At 36.7% G+C, this 15,987-nt stretch overlaps 1 protein-coding gene across 3 annotated transcripts in view; it reads left to right on the top strand.

The window, feature by feature from the left end:
* The window catches only part of NSRP1 (nuclear speckle splicing regulatory protein 1), a 57,354-nt gene extending 42,873 nt beyond the window's left edge, over window positions 1-14,481 (top strand). For all 3 annotated transcript variants that reach the window (XM_080826152.1, XM_080826151.1, XM_080826153.1), the window contains 5 exons: window positions 3,684-3,740; window positions 8,439-8,567; window positions 9,999-10,206; window positions 11,175-11,283; window positions 12,893-14,481. In XM_080826152.1, the coding sequence (XP_080682278.1) occupies window positions 3,684-3,740; window positions 8,439-8,567; window positions 9,999-10,206; window positions 11,175-11,283; window positions 12,893-13,955 (1,566 nt within the window). In that variant the 3' untranslated portion in view covers window positions 13,956-14,481. The remainder of the gene's footprint in view (window positions 1-3,683; window positions 3,741-8,438; window positions 8,568-9,998; window positions 10,207-11,174; window positions 11,284-12,892) is intronic.
* The last annotated feature ends 1,506 nt before the right edge of the window (window positions 14,482-15,987 follow it).

Genomic DNA, 15,987 nt, shown 5'->3' with positions numbered 1-15,987 from the left:
AATTAATTCTTCTTTAAATGCTTGGTAGATGGGGTGCCTGGGTGGCTCAGTGGGTGAAGGCCTCTGCCTTTGGCTCAGGTAATGATCCCAGGGTCCTGGGATCAAGCCCCACATCGGGCTCTCTGCTCACCAGGGAGCCTGCTTCCCCCGCCCCTCCCTCTCTGCCTGCCTCTCTACCTACTTGTGATCTCTATCAAATAAATAAATAAAACATTTTTTTAAAAATGCTTGGTAGAATTCCCCTGGGAAGCCGCCTGGCCCTGGGCTCTTGTTTGTTGGGAGATTTTTGATGACTGCTTCAATCTCCTTACTGGTTATGGGTCTGTGTAGGTTTTCTATTTCATCCTGGTTCAGTTTTGGTAGTTTATATATCTCTAGGAATGCATCCATTTCTTCCAGATTGTCAAATTTGCTGGCATATAGTTGCTCATAATATGTTCTTACAGTTGTTTGTATTTCTTGGGTGTTGGTTGTGATCTCTTCTCTTTGATTCATGATTTTATGTATTTGAGTCCTTTCTCTTTTCTTTTTGATAAGTCTGCAGGCCTGCTAATTTTGAAAGTAATCAATTAATGACTTATTTTATGGTTAGGTCACTCACATTCATCCTTAATCATATTATGTAACAGCTATTTTTTCCTTAGGCCATTTGTAGGCTAGAATATTTTGTGGCAAGAACTAAAGTGTTTTGTGATACCTGGGGCTTGAACTCATGATCCTAAGGTCACGGGCTGCATGCAGTACCAACTGAGCCAGTCAGGCGCTCCTCCTTCCTTTTTATAGAAACCATAGATGGTCCCCAACCTAGAATACTTTGACTTAGGATTTTTCAGCTTTACAGTAGTGCAGAAGTGATATGCATTCAGTAGAAATTGTACTTCAAATTTTGAATTCTGATCTTTCCCTGGGTTAGTGATGTGCAGTACTCTTTTGTCATGATGCAGGCACTGGTGGTGAACCACATCTCACTCAGTCAGCCATGTGATCATGAGGGTGAACACTCCATTCACTTACTACTATTCTGTGGCCATTTAACCATTCTGTTACTAACTTTCAGTACAGTATTCAGTAAACTACATTAGATATTCAGCCCTATATTACAAAGTAGGCTTTGTGTTAGATAAGTTTGCTCCAATGTAGCTAATATGAGTTATCTGAACATGTTTAAGGTAGTTTGGGCTAAGATATGATGTTGGGTAGGTTAGGTGTATTAAATGCATTTCAACTTAAAATATTTTCAGTTTTTTAAAAGATTTTATGTATTTATTTGAGAGAGTATGCAAGAGACACAGCAAGCACAAGAGGGGAGAGGGACAGAGGGAGAGTGAGAAGCAGGTTCCCCACTGACCCAGGGATCGTGACCTGAGCTGAAGGCAGACACTTAACCCACTAAGCCACCCAGGTGCCCAAATATTTTCAATTTGTTGGGATTTTTATACTTTTTTTTTAAGATTTTATTTATTTATTTGACAGAGAGATCACAAGTAGGCAGAGAGGCAGGCAGAGAGAGAGGAAGGGAAGCAGGCTCCCCGCCCAGCATAGAGCCCGAGTGGGGCTCGATCCCAGGACCCCAAGACCATGACCTGAGCCGAAGGCAGAGGCCCAACCCACTGAGCCACCCAGGCGCCCCAAAGACTTTAATAGTCATTGTCAGAGTTCCTTTAGTTTGAAAACTGAGAATCAAATGAGCTTCAAAAGGAGGTAATCTTCCTTTTTCAGCTTAGGTTCGCCTCTTTATCCACTACCTCTTTATCCACTGATGATGCTGTTAGAATTCCGGGAATACAAGTCCTTGAATAGAATTTGTAAAGCTACTCCCTCCATTATATTATCACCCTGTAAGTAATAACTGATTTTTTCAAAGGTCACACAGACAGACATCATCCTTCAAAACATTTATAAACAAGGAGACAAAACCTCTTATGTCTCACAGTATGTATACTTTACATTGGAAAGGCCTTTCCCAATCTGTTTACTCTGTATTGTATGAGTCTAAAAAGTACTAGTTGTGTTTTATTTTTCTAAGTTCAGTAGTTTAGGTTGAAGCAACCAGTTTGAAAGTGACAGCAGGTAAACTGTGACTGATTAGAGGAGAGATAGAGATAGGAAAAAATAATAAAAGCAAGTAAAAGTCTAATGTTTGGGGACTTACTCTTCTAGTCAGTCTTTAAAACATTACTAAGTCAGTGATCAAAAAATACTTAATTTATGCTGATTAGAAAGACTGAGACATTAAAAATAGATTGGAAAGAATTCATGAGATATGCTTATTAGAATATTTAATATTTTAATGTTTAAAATTGATACTCTAATGAGGAGAAATTTATCACATGACAGGAATTTGTATTAAATGAGTAGTAAGTATAATATACAAGTAATACACTTAGCATACCACCTGGCTCAATAAATGTTAGCTCTTGTTGTTTTTGTAATCAGTATCTTTTTGTCTAGTTGTAGTCCTTTTACTGTCACCTAAAATGTCCTTAGTTCTTTGCCTATCCACTTCCTTTAATTTAAGTATGTGTTCTATTACTTGTATGGCCTTTGTGAATTAACTTTATCTCCACGGTCATAGGGAACTAGAATTAGGTTTATTTATTTTGTTCTATTTGTTGCCATGGAAAATAAAGGAAGCACCAGTTCATACTGTACAGCTGAAAGCAGCAAATATCAATAGGCTAGAGAACTGTAGTCCTAGGGCTGAGGATTATATTTTTCAATAAAAAATTCATCAGTAGACTTAATTTAAGATAAAATTCATATAACATAAAATTCACCCTTTTAAAGTATACTTTTCAGTGTTAGTATATTTACAAAACCCTATACTTCTAAGAGAAAGCATTTTTTAAGTAGCTTAATTATATATTTTTTTCTTAGCTGTGAATGTTTACTTTTGCCCTGGTGGTTACCACTCCCCAAACACCTCTTGCCTTGTCTTAAATTTTTTTGATTAAGGTCTAATGTCATATCTTTTTTAGGAAGGCCATCTTGATTCTTTGCTCCCACAACCCTTTTTTTAAATTCCTTTATTATATAGCTTATCACATCTATATTATAATTATCTGTTTAGTTACTTGTCTTCCCTCTCAGGCCATTTATCTCTCAGGGATAGAGACTCTTCTTATTTTCCCTACTACCTAGAGGAACTAGAACAAAGCCTTAAGCATATACTAAGAACTTGATAAACAATATTTAATGGTGAATGTTTTTTAAAAAACAGACTTTTTGTTGTTGGGAATCATACCATTAAATATGGTGGAAGGAACCAGTGCTTTCCCACCTAGTCAATACATACACACTCACTCACTCACATTCACATGTGCACACAAAATAATTGAAATCTGTAGAGACTTGAGTGCCTTAGTGGTGAAGTTGGGAATAAAAAGCCATGTTACCTTATTGTTTCCTGTACCATTCTATTTTCTCTTACATCTTACAGACTATGCTCTTGATTTACAAAAAAATTCATTTGTTTCCTTAGGTTTTGGTAAAAGACCTTGAAAATGTTAATTTAATTATAATATTTTTTTCCTAATACTTTTCTGTTTGTTCGTATAAGTAAGAAACTAGTTGCCAACAGAATACTGGAAAAGAAGTTTTAAATTGTCTTAAACATTAAAAATAAATAAATAAATAGATAGATAGATAGTCTTAAACAGTGACAACATTTTTATGTTTTATAGACCTCCGTGAGTGAAAGCCTTCAGAGGGAAGCTGCTAAGAAACAAGCAATGAAACAGGTAAGGTGGCTGAGTGAATTAAATGTATTTGGTGAGATAAGTATTTCAGTATGAGTTTTGGCATCTATGTCCTAAGACTGAGCAGAGTAGTTGTGTATAAAGAAATAATTTTATCTTGACCCTTCTTTTCTGAAAATATTTAAGATGTTTCTTGATTTACATATATTTCAGGTTTTTGTGATAAATTTTCAAGGAAAAAGCGCAATGAAGAATTAACTCTTCATTGCTGTGTTGTAGATTAAACCCATTTCTCTTTTCAGATGACTCAGTAGTCTTAAGTGGATTATATGGTTTAATAATTCTTACTAGAGAGTCTACTTGCTTAAAAAAAGTCTCTTCACACCAAAGTGGTTTCATAATTTTATATTTGAAATTCATCTACTAAGAATGGGGAATATCTGATTTTCAATAGATTTGCCTCATACTTTATATTTGTAGAGTGCTCTGGTCATATTTGCAAGCACTTTTTTGTACACACATTACATTTTTAAAATTCTCACAAACCTGCTCATGGTCCTGATTAAGAAATCAGGATAAATTACCTTCAAAAGGATAAATTACCCCTCATGATCACACAACTAATTACAGAACTAGTCCTGAAGGTCTTCTGATTTTTCTACTACGCCATTGTATCTTAGATTTAGCTGCTGCAGAACATAATGAAACTAAACAATGTCACGGTACCTTTCTTTTTAATTTTAATTTTTCCCCCCTCCACGTTTTAACTTTTGACATCTGTTTCTCCCTTCTCTACTTGAATCCTGCATAAGGATAAATTTGTTAAACACTTTCTAACGTGTCAGATTTTTATGGCAACTACTTTTTTTTTAATGAAGCTGATAACATTTATATGAAGGTGATAACAATAGCACATCATAGAGTACATTACTTAGAGCCATATACATATATGGGGGAAAAGGGGGGAGAAAATAAGCATTCAGTTTTGAATATTATTTAATTATGTAGTAGGCACAGGGAATCATGGAGGAACACATAGATAACTTTGAGATACTTGTAATATTCTAGTTCTTAAGCTGGGTGACACATTCTTGAGTGTGCATTTTATTGCGTGGGTGTGTGTATATGCTATTCTTTCGATTTGAAATGCTACATAACAAAAATAATTTTTATTTAAATTTTTTAATTTTTAAAATTTAATTTCATTTAATTAACATAATGTATTATTGGTTTCTGAGGTGGAGGTCAGTGATTCCTTAATCTTATAGAATACCCAGATGGCAACTACTTTTTAAGAATTAATTTCTTAAAATAATTATGTAAGATAGATGCTCTTACAGTCTTCATTTTGTAGTTGAGGACATGAAGGCAAAATGATTTATGTGACTTCTATTAGGTCTCGTAGTTCAGCCCAAGCAGTACAGTTGCAAAGTGCATGCTTTTAGCCATTATGTTTACTGCCACCCTGGAGAATGGGCACAGAATTATGTAGTTTAGTAATGTTAAAATAATATCTTTGTTTCATACTGGAATATAATGTGTAACTCAACAGTCTCAAATGATTTAATGCACAAATTTTTAAAAATGTGATTTATTTTTTATTTATTTTTTAATTTTTATAATTTTTTTAAATAAACATATAATGTATTATTAGCCCCAGGGGTACAGGTCTGTGAATCGCCAGGTTTACACACTTCACAGCACTCACCATAGCACATAGCCTCCCCAGTGTCCATAACCCCACCACCCTCTCCCTAACCCCTTCCCCCAGCCACCCTCAGTTTGTTTTGTGACATTAAGAGTATCTTATGGTTTGTCTCCCTCCCGATCCCATCTTGTTTTATTTATTCTTTTCCTACCCCCCAAACCCCCCACTTTGCCTCTCAACTTCCTCATATCAGGGAGATCATATGATAATTGTCTTTCTCTCATTGACTTATTTCACTAAGCATAATACCCTCTAGTTCCATCCACATCATCGCAAATGGCAAGATTTCATTTCTTTTGATGGTTGCATAGCATTCCATTGTATATATATACCACATCTCTTTATGCATTCATCTGTTGATGGACATCTAGGTTCTTTCCATAGTTTGGACTAAGAGGCTCTTGTGGTTTGTCTTCCTCTGTGATTTCGTCTTGTGTTATTTTTCCCTCCCTTCCCCCATGTTTCTCTGTTTAGTTTCTTAAATTTCACATTTTTTAAAAAAGATTTTATCCATTTATTTGACAGAGATCACAAATAGGCAGAGAGTCAGGCAGAGAGAGAGAAAGGGAAGCAGGCTCCCTGCTTGGGGCTCGATCCCAGGACCCCGAGATCATGACCCAAGCTGAAGGCAGAGGTTCAACCCACTGAGCCACCCAGGCGCCCCTCCATGTATTTTTTTTTTTAAGATTTTATCAGTTGAGAGAGAGCAGAGTGAGAGAGAGAGAGCACACATAGCGGGAGAGGCAGAGGGAGAGGAAGAAGATGACTCCCAGTTGAGCAGGGATCCCAACTCAGGACTCCATTCCAGTACCCTGGAATCATGACCTGAGCTGGAGGCAGGTGCTAAACTGACGGAACCACCCAGGTGTCCCTTCAATTCCACATATGAGTGAAGTCATATAACTCTTTCTCTGATTTATTTCACTTACCATAATTCCCTCTAGTTCCATCCTTGTCGTTGTAAATGGCAAGATTTCAGTGGCTATCTGGACTCTTTCCAGTTTGTCTATTGTGGACATTGCTGCTATAAACTTTGGGGTTCACGTGCCCCTTCAGATCATTACATTTGTATCTTTGAGGTAAATACCCAGTAGTGCAATTGCTGCGTCATAGGGTAGCTCTATTTTCAACTTTTTGAGGAACCTCCATGCTATTTTCCAGAGTGGCTGCAGCAGCTTGCGTTCCCACCAACAGTTCCCCTTCCTCCGCATCCTCGCCAACATCTGTTGTTTCCTGACTTAATTTAGCCATTCTTACTAGTGTGAGGTGGTATCTCATTGTGGTCTTGATTTGTATTTCCCTGATGCTGAGTGGTGTTGAGCATTTTTTTAATGTGTTGGCCACTAGAATGTCTTCTTTGGAGAAAATGTCTGTTCATGTCTTCTGCCCATTTCTTGACTGGATTATTTATTCTTTGGGTGTTGAGTTTGATACGTTCTTTATAGATTTTGGATACTAGCCCTTTATCTCACATGTCATTTGCAAATCCTTCTCCCATTTTGTAGGTTGCCTTTTGGTTTTGATGACTGTTTCCTTTTCTGTGCAGAAGCTTTTTATCTTGCTGGAGTCCCAGTAGTTCATTTTTGCCTTTGTTTCCCTTGCCTTTGGCAGCATGTCTAGCAAGAAGTTGCTGCAGGTGAAGTCAGAGAGGTTGCTGCCTGTGTTCTCCTCAAGGATTTTGATGGATTCCTGTCTCACATTGAGGTCTTTCACCCATTTTTAGTCTGTTTTTGTGTGTGGTGTAAGAAAATGGTCCAGTTTCATTCTTTCCTGCTTTGTCGAAGATGAGTTGGCCAAGAGTTGAGGATCTATTTCTGGGTTCTCTATTGTGTTCCGTAGATCTCTGTGTCTGTTTTTGTGCCAGTACCATACTGTCTTGATGATTACAGCCTAGTAATAGTCTGAAGTCCAGAGTTGTGATGCCACCAGCTTTGGTTTTCTTTTTCATCATTCCTTTGACTATTATGCAAGGTCTTTTCTGGTTGCATAGAAATTTTAGCATTGTGTGTTCCAGCTCTGTGAAAAATGCTGGTTGTTACTTTGATAGAGATTGCATTGAATGTATAGTTGCTCTAGGTAGCATTGACTATTAAACAATATTTGTTCTTCTAGTCCATCAGCATGGAATGTTTTTCCATTTCTTTATGTCTTCCTCAGTAGCTTTCATGAGGGCTCTGTAGTTTTCAGATCCTTTGCCTCTTTGGCTAGGTTTATTCCCAGGTATCTTACAGTTTTGGGTGCAGTTGTAAATGGAGTCGATTCCTTTTCTCTTTTTCTCTTACTTTTAGTGTATAAAAATGCAGCTATTTCTTTGCATTGATTTTATATCCTGCCACTTTGCCAAATTCCTATATGAGTTCTAACAATTTTGGTGTGGAGTCTTTCGGGTTTTCCACAGAGCGTATCACATCATCTGCTAAGAGTGAGAGTGTAACTTCTTTGCTGATTCAGATCCCTTTTAAGGAATGGGTTATTTTAATAGCCAGACAACGTTCTTTTTCCTTCTGTTCTTTTATCTGGTCTTCAAGTGCACAGAACCGATGATGGCAACATTATCTGACTCCCTGTTTCACTGGAAAACCTATTAAATGTCATCCTTAGCTATAATATTTGCATTAGGTCATTGGTAAATAAATATTGTCAAGCCAAGTTCAGAAGTTCTCTGCTCTTGACTTGAGGTGTTTGTTGCTTATTTTTAAAAATCATATATGAATGAACTATGGAAAGCAGATAATACAACACCTTAGAAGGTGGATACAATTATTTTCCTAATTTTTTTAGATGAAAACTGAGGCAAGAAAAGATTTTACACAAACTTACTCAGAGTATCCTGTAAGTTATAGAGCCATGATTCAAACCCAGGCAGCCTGGCTCCAGACTGATGTTTATATTTTTAGTCTAAAATGTAATTGAATTTTGTAATATATATCTGATTCATGATCCTCTCTCAGAAAAGTTAACCAAGACTTTTTATGGTATGTTTCAGCTGGCTCATATTTTTGTAGACATGTTTGTTTGTTTGTTTGTTTTAGACCAAACTAGAAATCCAGAAGGCCCTTGCAGAAGATTCCACTGTATATGAATATGACAGTATTTATGATGAAATGCAGAAGAAAAAGGAAGAAAATAATCCCAAATTGCTTTTGGGAAAAGACCGGAAGGTTTGTAACTGAAAATACAAATTTCTTTGACCTCAAAGATTTATTTAATTATTTTAGTGAGAGTGAGAGCGTGAATGTACAAGTGTGGGGAGGGTAGAGGGAGAGAATCTCAAGCAGACTCCCCACTGACTGTGGAGCCTGACATGGGGCTTGATCTTACTAAACCCTGAGATCATGACCCAAGCCAAAATCAAGAGTTGGACACTTAACTGACTGAGCCACCCAGGTACCCCTTGACCTGCATTTTATATCTAATCTTACTTAGCATGAGGAATGATCTGAGGAAAGCCTTTTATAAGGGTATTTGAAGTGTGAAGAGCCCCTAGTTCCTGATAACATAGATTTGATTTAGAACCCAAGAAGCCCACATTTGGTATCCTAATAAGAACGAGTAAATTATCTAACAATAAAAACAGTAAGTTTTGATTTTTTGTTTTATCACCTTCACAAATAATTTTTTTTAAACAGAGTTTTATGTTTTGTCTTGTTTTTAAGTATTTTATTTATTTATTTGACAGAGAGACACAGTGAGAAAGGGAACACAAGCAGGGTGAATGGGAGAGGGAGAAGCAGGCTTCCCTTTGAGCAGACAGCATGATGGCGGGGCTCCATCCCAGGACCCTGGGATCGTGATCTGAGCTGAAGGCAGATACTTAACGCCTGAGCCACCCAGGCGCCCTACAAATAAATTTTTGAAATTTTTTCTTAGAAAGTCTTTGTTTAGTAACTCCTCTTCCTGTTCATATTTTGTGTTTTATCATCTTCTCATTTCTTTATTGCTTTCAGGCTGACAGCTGAATCATCTGCACATATAGCATATTTTTAGTTTCAAAAAGATGATTGAGAGTGGGGTCTTAATATAAGTCCAAATTTTCTAACATTCTATTTCTTTCACAAGCGGAGACTGATTGTTAAGGATCTTTACATTTTATAGTAGTACAAGTAGGGTGGTGGTGTAAAATTGCAGCTTTTTTTTTTTAAATAGGCTCCATGTAGAGCCCATTGGTGGGCTTGAACTCACAACCACAAGATCAAGACCTGAGCTGACTGAGCCACTCATGCACCCCCATCTATTCTTTTAAATAACCGTATTTCAACTAATGTGAAAAACTAGTAAGAACCTTTCTGATTTACTTTTCTGTTGAAGTATTGAGACAATTCCTGTAAAAAAGGTGAAAACATAGTGGAAAAATTAGTTTGAGATTTTTAAAAAAGTAAAATAGCATTTTGAATAATTTGTCTTTACACTTAAATTTTTATTGAAAAGAATTTTAGTTTCAGTCTTACTAATAAATTTATATTTTTTTGAGAGAATGACAGTCCCACCTATTTGGGCTAGCCATTGTTATCTTAATAAATTCATGATAAAAACAGAATATTCTTAATTTTTATCTTTGATTCTTCCCTGAATTATCTTATTTTTTCCTCTAGCCCAAATATATTCACAACTTACTAAAAGCAGTTGAGATCAGAAAAAAGGAACAGGAAAAGAGAATGGAAAAGAAAATACAGAGAGAACGAGAAATGGAGAAGGGAGAGTTTGATGATAAGGAGGCATTTGTGACATCTGCCTATAAGAAAAAACTTCAAGAGAGAGCTGAAGAGGAAGAAAGAGAAAAAAGGGCTGCTGCACTCGAAGGTGAACTGGAAGAGGGAGGAGGGGAGAAGGAAACAGAAGCAGCAAAATTCTGCCCTGTGGTTTTGCCATTTGCTCTGTCCCTGAACTTCTAGATTCTAGATGTAGTGGTCCTCATTATATGAATTCAAGGTGTAGATATGATAGTCTGTGATACTATAAAATGGAGAAGAGATGATGACTAAAAACTTAGCTGTACTTTTAGTAACTGTTACTTCTACTGGAATTCACATCTCTCGTTTGGTTGCTTAAAACTATAGCCATTACAAGTCATTGCCTTAGAAAATAATTCCAAATGTAAAAACCTTTATTACAAGTCATAACACCACAATATTTGTCAGAAGCAATATAAACCAAGATTTAAATCCTAGTTATATTTTCTGGGTTTAGAAAACTAGAGTAACATCACTCAGAGAACTGGGTAGGCATTTAGAAAAATAGTAACGTTAATTCAAGAAAGAACAAAGATGTGCAAGAGCCAGAGAATGTCTTAATGTGCTTTACTTCAGTATTTTGTACTCATGGTCATTTCTCAAGACCTAAGTGCATTGTATACTTATAAATAGCTTAATTAGCAGATGCTCATCAATTTTAAATAGAAGAAAATCAAATCTATAATATTCTAAGCATGTATTATGTGTTTATATAGAATATCAGTTGTCAGATTTTCTGTGAAGGACCAGATAAGTAAATATTTTAGGCTTTGTGTACCATATGATCTCTGCTGGAGCTACTCAGTTCTGCCTTTCTAATGCAAAAGCAGGCTTGAACAATAAGTGAACAAGTCTATATTCCAATAAAAATTTATTTACAAAAACAGTAAGCCACATTTGGCCTGCAGGCTATAGTTTGCTAACTAGATCTAGAGAGTAGTTTATACACTATGTATGTTACATTCTCTGTATCTGAAAAACTGAACTGTGTTATGCCTTGTTGAATATATTTCTTTCACTTTTCTTGCCTCCTCTTAGCATGTTTGGATGTAACCAAGCAGAAAGATCTCAGTGGATTTTATAGACATCTGTTAAATCAAGCAGTTGGTGAAGAAAAAGTACCTACATGCAGCTTTCGTGAAGCCAGGTAAGACGTGGCATATGGAATAGTAGAAGAAAGATTCCATTCATGATCTGTGGTTATGGGATCACTTTAACCCTCTGAAAGATAAAGGAATGCAGTATTGCATATTGTGTTGTCAGCCAAACCTGACCTAATGAAATTGTTAGGGATTTACACTTTCTTAATTAAAAACCCACAGATGACTTATTTCTGTTCTGCAGTAATCCTACGTGTATATTCAAATAGTATATAAGGGAAGTGGTTTTTTTTCATAAATAGAACTTGGCCTCTATAAAACAGAAGATTCACATATCAAGGGCTAGAAATGTACTACCTAATATGTAGCTACATTACAAATACTCAGTTGCCACATTTGGGTAGTGGCTACCATATTAGATGGCACAGATATGAACATTACCATTTTGTATATACGTCCATTAGCACTGGCATTGAAAATAAGGATTGGAGGGTTTTTTTTTAATAAAATCATAAGGTATTGTAGGAATGGTGAAATGACTATCATAAGTATAAAGCTGAAGTTAAAAGGGAGAATTTGTCCTAAGCTTGTACCTGAGTAAATGGTTTTTTGGGAATAGAAACATTAAGATTAGAGGATCTAAGTCTGTGTTGCTAGGAAAAGGAAAGAGAATTAGGGCTGAAGAGCCAGAATTAGATTTATACTCCACCTTCCCTCCCGCTGTCAAATTCTGGGTTTGATTACAAAACTGATGAAAATAAGTCGTCTAAGGAAGTATATTTGAAGAGAGATTTTTTAGTAGAAAATTAGAATTTCTATTAGAGTTTCTTCTGGAATAGTTGTGAGGCCAGCCATGAGATTTCCATAATGTCATTTTATAGTTGTACTTTTCTCAGAGTCTAATAATGGAATTCCTAGCTATTAAATAATCCTTTAGCCAAGACAGCTCTGCCAGCAATTCCCAGAGAACCACAGTTCTGTTAGTACGATTACTATGTAATCAGTAAGAATAAATGTGTGGCTAATGTAAATAAATTAGCCACACTTACCAGTTGGGAAAATGTAGGTGATGTAAATAATTTTTGGTGTTTTTTATTGTAATCAGATGAATTCACGTATTCCTATTTTGTTGTGATAGGTGCCAGGGGTTATATTAGGATGCTCATGCCTTTTTAATCATAAGAAATTATGTAGTGATATTTAGAATTAGATTTTGCTACCATTTTGCTGTGAAAATATCTTCAGCTATTTCCAGAGCTATTCTTGAATTTTTTTGAAAAGAGAGGAATAAGAATCCGTCAAAGCTGCAACTTGAACTTCACGTTGTGAAAATAGCACTTAGATCCGGAATATATCTTACTATTCCCAATTATTCTTTATCATGCTGAACAAAAATGAAGACCTTACACAGACTTATGCTTGAAGGTTCTAGTGGTCCAATACAGAAAGGCTAATTTGCTCTGTTTTACTTCTAACTTTTTCTGAAAATACTCTAAATGGTTGGAGAATACTAGTTTGCAGATGTTTACAGGGTAAATAGCACCTTTTTGCATTTAGTAGTTATATTGGTTTAAGTATTGAGAAAAATTACTTGACCACTTCATGTGCTTACTATAGTGATAATGTGACATTTTGTGTTATATTATCTGTTTTAAGATCTGGGATAAAGGAAGAGAAATCAAGAGGTTATTCGGATGAAGTAAGTTCGGAGAACAGAATACCACGTGAGAAAAGCAGTGTCCAAACTGTTGTGCAAGCAGAGGAAAACCCAGATGCAGACAGTGACTTTGATGCTAATAGGGAGAATGATGAAATGGAAGAAAATAATAAAGTGAACTGCAGAAGGAGAAAGGTCACAGAGACCTCCGAGAGTGACTCCAAGCATCAGAGAAATCAAGCGCACTCACGGTCTTCTAGTGAAGAAAGAGAGCATGGTACCAAATGCCACACCAAAAGGTCCAAGTCAAGAGTTCATGAGAAAAGGGAAGATCAGCACCAAGAGAGACAATCCAGGGATCGTGAAAACTATTACACTGACCATGATTACCGAAAAGAAAAGAAGGATTCTCATAGGCACAGAGAGGCCAGTCATAGAGATTCTCACTGGAAGAAGCATGAATATGAAGATAAACTGAGGGGAAGAGACCAAAGAGAAAGAAATGACAGAGATTGGAAAAGGGAGAAAGACAGGGAGAGATACTCCCCAAGAGAACACGACAGAGATAGACAACGAAGTGATCACAACCGACACAGTGAGAGAGGAGGAGAGAAGGAAGAGAAAAGCAAAGAAAAGGAAGAGCATATGAAAGCAAGGAAAGAAAGATATGAAAACAGCGATAAGTACAGAGATAGAGAACAACGGGAAATAAGTGTTCAATCTTCAGAAAGAAGCCGAGACAAAAAAGAAAGCAGCCCAAATTCTAGGGCAAAGGATAGGTTTCTTGACCAGGAAGGATCCAGTAAAATGAGAAATACGGAAAAGGACAAAGAGAGAAACCCAGAGAAACCCTCCAGTTCTGAAACATCCGTAGGAGCAAAACACAGACTCACAGAGGGAAGCCAAGAGATGGGCAAAGAACAAGAGAGACCACCTGAGGTGGGGAACAAGTTTGCAAAGCGAAGCAATGCAGAAACTGTAATGTCAGCTAGAGACAGGTACCTGGCCAGGCAAATGGCACGGGTTAATGCAAAGACATATATTGAGAAAGATGATGACTGATAACTGCCCAGATAGAACTGTGGAAGCACAAAAATTGTAACTCCTGGACCATACTTTGTGAAGGCATAAAGGAGTGTGTTAACAGTGGTTGGGACAGCATTTTTAAATATATTTTCAAAATTCATTTTTGGTTTAAGTAAAAAAATAAGTCCTTTTATCTTGAATGTTTGAATGAATTGATACATATTTAATTATCAGTACCACATTCTTGTTTGTATTCAAGCAACTTAAATAATGTTAAATCCCTATAGTTACTTAATGAGGACAGTGGGCTCCACTATAGCCGTTAAAAAATAATTCAAACAACCCCCTAATAATGTTGGTTTTGTTGCAGGAGGTATTTTATAAATACTGTGTTCTGGATAAAAATACGTGTATTTGAACAATAAACTAGAAACTATTGTTATACTTTACGTTCTGAAATTTGTGTTAATGTGTAAAATATGGATCAGATATCCTAAGTAACTATCTCACAGCGCATTTGGCTTAAATGCAAATAAAAATAGTGATGTGTTTGTACATTTAATTCATGCACATAGTTTATTTTAAAAGTATGTCACTCATTTATGCCGCAATTCCTCTTTTTTTTTTAATTTTTAAAAATCACTTTAATTGGGGCGCCTGGGTGGCTCAGTTGTTAAGCGTCTGTCTGCGTTCGGCTCGGGTCATGGTCCCAGGATCCTGGCATCAAGCCCTGCATCTGGCTGTCTGCTCAGCAGGAAAACTGCTTCTCCCTCTTCTACTCTCCCTGTTTGTGATCCCTCTCTCACTGTCTCTCTGTCAAGTAAATAAATCTTTAAAAAAAAATCACTTTAATTCCAAAATCCTGTCAAGTTAATTGGTTATGTTATTTCAGTCAGTTTTAGGTAAGGGTGAAAAGATGGAGGAGATTCAGGTAGCCGATTTAAGAGCCTGTCTTATTTTATATACTTAATAAACTTAACATTTGGGGGCACCTGTGTGGGTCAGTGGGTTAAGTGTCTGACTTGATTTCAGCTCAGGTTATGATCTCAGGGTTGTGAGATCAAGCCCCATGTCAGGCTCCTGTGCTGGATGTGGAGCCTGCTTAAGATTCTCCTTCTCTGGGACACCTGGGTGGCTTGGTGGGTTGGGCCTCTGTCTTCAGCTCAGGTCATGATCTCAGGGTCTTGGGGTCGAGCCCCGCATCAGGCTCTCTGCTCAGCAGGGGGGTCTGCTTCCTCCCCTCTCTCTCTGCCTCCCTCTCTGCCTACTTGTGATGTCTCTCTCTCTGTCAAATAAATAAATAAAACCTTTAAAAAAAAAACAAGATTCTCCTTCTCTGCCCCTCCCCCTGCTCTCTCTCTTTTTTTTAAAAAAAAAAAAAAAGAACTTTTAGAAAAGACATGATATTAAGGATCAAATTCAGCATTCATAAATCTTATTATACCTTTAAATCCAAGAAGGGAAACTAACAAGAAATCTAATGCCCATATCTCTTGACTGACACATTAAACATCAGTTGCATCCTAATAATTTAAAAAGACCAGTGATGGGGCACCTGGGTGGCTTTTGGTTAAGTGTCTGCCTTCAGCTTAGGGTCCTGGGATTGAGCTCCAAGTCAGGCTCTGTGCCCAGCCGGGAATCTGTTGCTTTCTCTGCCTCTGTGTGCGTGCTCACTCACTCACTCAAAAAAATAAAATCTTTAAATAAAAATAAAATAGATCAGTAACAAACAGTTAAAAAGCACTGAATACGTGTACACAAGGGGAGTCATATCATAACTATGAAAAAGTTAAGGTGAAATGATGGAAGACCATGAGTGACAGGCCAAAATCTTCAACCTTTATAGGGAATATGGTTCCTTTGTTGCAGTTACTATAAGTAGAGCCATAGATTAGATTAGTTTAACCATAGTATGTAAGATACAGTCAAGGAGGGAGAAAGGAGTCAGATCTGATAAGAAACTTGATTTCTTTCCCCCAGTAGTTTAGAGACTTTTCACAAAGCAGCTTGGTTGCTTTGGATCGGAAAAGCTATATATTACTTTTATTAACAAAATTTGACATAATTC

This window comes from Martes martes (assembly GCF_963455335.1).
Source record: "Martes martes genome assembly, chromosome: 16".
In the NCBI taxonomy this organism is placed as follows: Eukaryota; Metazoa; Chordata; class Mammalia; order Carnivora; family Mustelidae; genus Martes; species Martes martes.
Note: the sequence above shows the minus strand (reverse complement) of the source record. Positions and strands in the feature narration are given on the sequence as shown.